Consider the following 6,312-nt stretch of genomic DNA (forward strand, 5'->3'; position numbering starts at 1 on the left):
TGTCTGGTGCATAACAATTAAGAGTTTCAGACAACTCAGATGGTGAGGCCTCAGCATTATGTTAACAGTAAAGCCTGTAATCATTCCCAAGGGTTTTCTTTGTTCTGGAAGCTATTTGTAGAACTCATTATAAAGATATTTCTTCGTTTAGTATTCAAGTTTTGTGTATAGAGCAGTGAATGAGTAGAGGGGATCAAGGTGCACTGACAATGTGGAAACATTCAATCATAACACTTTTTAAAAAGTCACTAATTTTATTTTTCTAAATTATCACGTCACATTAAATTTTAAACATATATGTATAGTCTATATTTACTTCTCACTCCTAATAAAATGATTTATGATTTATATGAAGAAAAAAAGTTTTAAAAAAACCCACTAAATAGTAGTAAATACCCTCATCAGCATCACACCCACATGGATTCTCTGTGCAACACGACCCCACCATTCCTAAACCAAATAAATAAATAACTAATAATAATAACTAATAACGCGTCTTATGCAACTTATTATCGACTTCAGTTCTTCCACTTAGATACTCCCTCTTCTCTTCATTCACATGTTCTTCTCTTATCTCTATCTCTTCTGCTTTGGAACCAAAACACAAACACAATAACAACATATCAAGCTTTAAGTGCAAGTAAACAAACACAACACAACCAAGGTTGACAAGAATTGAAAGTTGAATCCTGTGTGTTGCTGGTGCAGATATGGACTCAAACTCAAAGGCTGTGTGCTTCATAACCCACCAAGCCATTTTCAACGCGGTTCGATGTGGGGACCTTGAAGGGCTGAAGGAGCAGCTGAAGAACAAGGGTGAAGAGGGGGTTTCTGAGGTGATGTCTATGCAGAACGATGCAGGGGAAACCATGTTCTACATAGCTGCTGAGATTGGTCTTCGTGAGGTGTTCAGCTTCTTGTTTGGTTTATGTGACATGGAGGTGCTGAAGATCAGGGCCAAATCGGATTTGAACCCCTTTCACGTTGCAGCCAAAGGTGGCCATTTGGGTAGGTTTCCTTTAATTGATTTTTTGGTTCTTTTGTTTCATTTTTGACTCTTCAATTGGGTATGTCATTTCTAGGGGTTGGTTATGGGTATTGTTGTTTTATTATCAGCAAATGTTAATGGTTAATTTGTTAGTTTTTCTTGTTAGCACGGGGATCGAACCAGCAACCTTTTCCTACTTTCCTTTTTTTTAACCACCCAATCAACCTTATATCTTCAATGAGTATTGCTGTTGATGGTTTGTTAAATCCAATTCACTTTAAAACCCATTAAAAAAGATGAGATTGACAGCTTTGGGTGATAGTATGTATATGCATTTAGCTTCCATGGTTTCACAGCTTTTGAACTTTAGAGGGAATTCAAAAGACTATAAATCTTTTCACTTTTTTTTGGATAAATCTGTGACGTCACCCTAGTCCCTATGATAGCACTAATTCCCAATTATCAATTTTGGATTGGGAAGTTTTTCTGATCAAACTTGGTAAGCCAGCATTCCAATGTAAAGATTCCCGGGGATGAAAATGCAATACCTCAGCATTCCAAATTTGAGTTTTTAAGAATTTGGGTTTGCTTTTTCAATCTTAATATTCAAGTATTAAACTTCATGGAAAACACCTTCCAGACCTCAATATTCCACCTTCTAGGTGACATTTTTCTTTCCGTTCTTTCTTTTTTCAACACATTATCAGTTAGAAGGATTAAATATTCTACTTGAACCATTAATTGCTGCAGCCTACAGATATGCCTTATTTGATGTTGATTTTATTCTCTCTATTGAGTATGCTTTTAAATTGATCAAGTTAGTCATGAATTTCAGGATTTGAATCCTGATATGTTTGATTGTCAATCTTTGTCCAGATATTGTAAGGGAAATTTTGAGTACTTGGCCTGAGGTTTGCACGTTATGCGACTCCTCTAACACTAGTCCCCTATATTTTGCTGCTATTGGAGATCATTTGGATGTAGTGAATGCAATATTGGATGTTGATGTGAGTTCAATGATGATAGTAAGGAAAAATGGCAAAACTGCATTGCACAATGCTGCTAGGTATGGCATCCTTCGCATTGTAAAAGCACTGATTGCCCGGGATCCCGGAATAGTCTGCATCAAAGATAGAAAGGGTCAAACTGCACTGCATATGGCTGTGAAAGGACAAAGTACTTCAGTGGTGGATGAGATATTACAAGCTGATCTTACCATATTGAATGAACGAGATAAGAAGGGTAACACAGCTCTTCACATGGCTACCAGGAAATGCCGTCCTCAGGTCAATAGAACCGTAATTGATTTCTTTTATTCCGTGTTTGCTTCAGTTTTAGTATAAACTGGTCCATCCAATCTTTCATGATGTTGTGTTTATGTTAGCTTCTTAGTTTTCTTGGCCATAAACAGTATGAGGTGGCAGTTCACTCTTGCAAAGAGTCCTGTATAAGCATCTATTATTGCATTTGCTCATTATTCTTGAGAATAAACACTCAGCTTGACTACTCAAGAAAAAACTCACCTTGACTTGGTTGATTCTAATATCTGTCTTTTCAGAAACTTAGTTTCAGCCTTGTTTGAGTGGTTTAATGGATAAGAATGACAGGGAGTTTTTTTAAAAGTTTTGTTTCAACAGTATGCAAATGAAGATAGCATGGGCTGAAAGTTAGTGAGAGTTCACCTGTTCAGATGTGATAAAAATGTTAGGTTATAGACAGTGTCGTTGTCCCCTCCCCTCCCCCGACTGGTTTTAAGGGTGCAGGGTTTTATTTCTACTGTAAATCTATGGTTCATTCTATAACAATGCATTTTTCAAACCATAAAATACATAATACTTGTAATAAAAATTTGTTATACCCTTTTAATATATTATTGGTGCATCCGCTAGCAATAGTAGGACATACTTTCTTGATGCCCTGGAATCAGTTGTGTAAATAATAACATGGTGCAGAATCCAATTCAAGGAGAAGCAACTCAAACATCTTTTAATCAACTTTGGTCATAGATGACCTAGCAAGGGATTTTAATCCTGTGATTTTGTATGCTAGTAAAATAGTAACAATAAAATACCACCACCACACTGCCAATCTTGGATTTTGAGGAATGGGCTATGTAACTTTAAGTCATTGATTATCTCCAAACTGTCTTTGTTCATGTTTGGTTCTATGTTATGTTCAAGGATTTTTGGCTGCAAGTCAAACAGAACTTAGAATTTGTAGCTTCTACCTCATTTATCTGTATTTGATGCAATTTTGTTACATGACGTGTTTACATGACACAAAACCAAACTCAGAGTTCATGTGATACAAGATGTGGATCAGTTACACATAATTGATATTCAGCTAAAATAAACAAAATGCATGTGTTTGTTTTTATCTCTCAGAATTGCAGTGTGCCTTTCTTGCAATGAATTTTTCCTGCCTCCACTGACACATGGTCCTCCTTATTTCAGGTAGTAAGCATTTTGTTAACCTACACAGCTCTGAATGTCAATGCCATCAATAATCAGAAGGAAACAGCCTTGGATTTGGCAGATAAACTACGATATGGAGATTCAGCTTTGGAAATCAAGGAGGCCCTTGCAGAATGTGGTGCCAAGCATGCCAGGCATATCGGGAAAGTGAATGAAGCCATGGAACTAAAAAGAGCCGTGAGTGATATAAAGCATGAGGTGCAGTCACAGCTCATACAGAATGAAAAGACTCGCAAACGAGTTTCTGGTATTGCTAAGGAATTGAAGAAAATTCATAGAGAGGCAGTTCAAAACACCATCAATTCTGTCACAGTAGTAGCTGTCCTTTTTGGCTCAATAGCATTCATGGCCTTATTCAGTCTACCCGGTCAATATCGAAAGAAGCAACCAGAGGCAGGGAAGGCAAATATAGCCGATGATGCTGCCTTCAGTGCTTTCTGCCTTTTGAACGCTACAGCTCTTTTCCTTTCACTTGCAGTTGTTGTTGCTCAAATCACTTTGGTGGCTTGGGATACAAGGTCTCAAAGGCAGGTTGTGTCAGTGATTAACAAGCTAATGTGGGCTGCATGTGCCTGCACTTGTGGTGCTTTTCTTGCTATATCTTTTGTGGTTGTTGGAGATGAAACATGGCTGGCTATTAGTGTCACAGTTTTGGGGGCACCAATTCTACTTGGTACTCTAGCATACTTGTGCTACTTTGTTTTTAGGCGACGCTTTGGACTCCGCAGTGATTCCCAGGGATTAGTCAAGAGACCAAGTGGAAGCAAGTCATTCTCATGGTCCTACTCAGTTAATATATCAGATGTGGATGATTATGATTCTGATCATGTGAAGATATATGCTCTATAAGTGAGTATGTAAACTTGAACTGATATCCTTCCACCTAAATGGAAAGTGAAATGTTCACTCACTTGGATTCAGCTGCTTAATTTGCAGTTGACTAGCAAGTTTTACACGAGAAATTTGTTGGATAGGCTAATACATGTGACTGATAATCCGAAGTCGGATGCAGATTTTTGTACATGGTAAAAAAAATATAGAAAGGAAGTTCTCTTTAGCTTATATATCTAGCTCTGGATTTTTGAAAATGGATCCAGTGCATAATTTGGTTGGGGTTGGACTTTAATTTGTTGACTAATGATATATTAAGCATATTTGAGAGGCTTTTCTTTGCTATGAAGTTGAGATGGAAAATAAATTATTTAGGTGTTTAGGAGTTTGTTGTGGTTAAGCAAGGGAATTCAATGTGGTAATTTAGTGTCTTGAAATATTGCTTAACACTGCATCTTCCCTAATTACTTTTCCATTTTGAAGCATGATCTCCAATACAGCACTTTTTGGTTGGTAGAGGATTAGATAGATGTTCCTTTTTACGATTTCGAGGATTGTTCAGTTGGGGACAAGTATAGATACACATAATTAAAACTACAAATTGGTTGAACATACATACCCCTATGTTGGAATATCGTTTTCTCTGTATGCATTACTCTTCCATAAAGGCACTCTTCATATTTCACTACGTACCACGATTTATCCACCATTGATTATTTCTACTAATATTAAGCAAAGTAAGTGTATTATGTCCTTAAACTATAAAAGACTAGTTTGGTAAGATTATCCCGTGAAGTGATGCTTCCATTGTCTCCAAAAATGGGAGTCTTCTTATTATTTTTTTAAAAACCAACCAAGTCCCTTTATTTTTAAAATTAAGCAAATTTGATATGTATTGATTTTCTTCTACCTAACACCTTTAAGCTTTTATTTTCTACTCATTTTTTTCTTAAATTCCTCTTCAAACCGTAATTTCACATTACTATAAAATTCTTCAAATGTTATCAATTTTTTTTACCAAATTTCTAATTTATAAACTTTTAAAATTATTTTATATCCTAAATCCATCATAAACATATAGTAAATGAGAATTTAAGAGTTTCAAATATAAGAAATTTAGAGACCAAATTTGCTTGATTTGAAAAGCAAAGACTTAATTGACTTAAAAAAATATTTTGGAACCAAAATCAAATATAATCCTAATAAAAGGGACTATAATTAATCTTTTTGCGTGAATTTAACATCATTTAGTGACCAAAAACTATATATTCTCCATATTTGTTTGGTTAAGTACACGTCAGCAAATAAAGTCACGTCACAGCCGAAAGTGAATCAACGAACAGTGATCAACTCAACAATGATGAAAGTTTTATTATAGAGGATAGCTCTTAAATTCCTGGCAAAGTATTTTATTTAAAAAAATGTTTTTACTAGTCGTGGCTAATGATTAGAAAGGGGAAAAAAGGTCCCACGCAAATCAAACCAGAAGCAATTGCGTATCAAGGAATACTGGAATAGTGATCAACTCAACAAATGATGAAATTAAGTTGTATCTGATCCCTTTAAAATGCTAGGCAATTTCTCAGCAAAACCATCTTATTTTAATAAATGTTTTGACTAGTCCTAACCCACAAGTTGAAAAACAAAAATTACTCCTTTCCGAAAAGAAAATTCCTTGCGAAAGACAATTTGCAAAAACACACTAAAAAATAAAACTTAAATCAGGCAAAAGATGCAAACAATTTTCGCACCTTCTCTACAACACGAAACTAAATCATTCCATCCCTAATAATTTTTGCTTGCTTTTCACCAGTACGAGACAATCAAACAAGAGCTCCCTTAGCCATGGTTTAATCTCGCCGTTTCAAGTTAGTCAAGTAGAAATTTGTAACTGTAGACCCAAATTAAACAGGTAATCACAGGCTTTATGTCATGAAATTTAATCAAATGCTATAAACATATTCCCTTGCAGAGTATACTTTAGCCAATTGTGCGATTTCTTCGTGAAAGTAGCTAATT

At 35.6% G+C, this 6,312-nt stretch overlaps 1 protein-coding gene across 1 annotated transcript; it reads left to right on the forward strand.

The window, feature by feature from the left end:
* The first annotated feature begins 487 nt into the window (after positions 1 to 487).
* Positions 488 to 4,614, forward strand: LOC100807492 (ankyrin repeat-containing protein At2g01680). Its single transcript, XM_014765823.3, has 4 exons — positions 488 to 614; positions 687 to 1,008; positions 1,865 to 2,274; positions 3,442 to 4,614. The coding sequence occupies exons 2-4, from the start codon at positions 711 to 713 to the stop codon at positions 4,309 to 4,311; spliced, it is 1,578 nt and encodes a 525-aa protein (XP_014621309.1). The 5' UTR covers positions 488 to 614; positions 687 to 710; the 3' UTR covers positions 4,312 to 4,614.
* Positions 4,615 to 6,312: the final 1,698 nt, after the last annotated feature.

The sequence above is a fragment of the Glycine max genome, chromosome 2 (genome assembly GCF_000004515.6).
Source record: "Glycine max cultivar Williams 82 chromosome 2, Glycine_max_v4.0, whole genome shotgun sequence".
Classification (NCBI taxonomy): domain Eukaryota; kingdom Viridiplantae; phylum Streptophyta; class Magnoliopsida; order Fabales; family Fabaceae; genus Glycine; species Glycine max.

Coding starts and splice junctions, on each gene's coding strand:
- LOC100807492 (XM_014765823.3), top strand. CDS start 711: ATGGACTCAAACTCAAAGGCTGTGTGCTTCATAACCCACCAAGCCATT. Junction 1,009..1,864: donor AGCCAAAGGTGGCCATTTGG/GTAGGTTTCCTT, acceptor ATCTTTGTCCAG/ATATTGTAAGGGAAATTTTG. Junction 2,275..3,441: donor CCAGGAAATGCCGTCCTCAG/GTCAATAGAACC, acceptor TCCTTATTTCAG/GTAGTAAGCATTTTGTTAAC.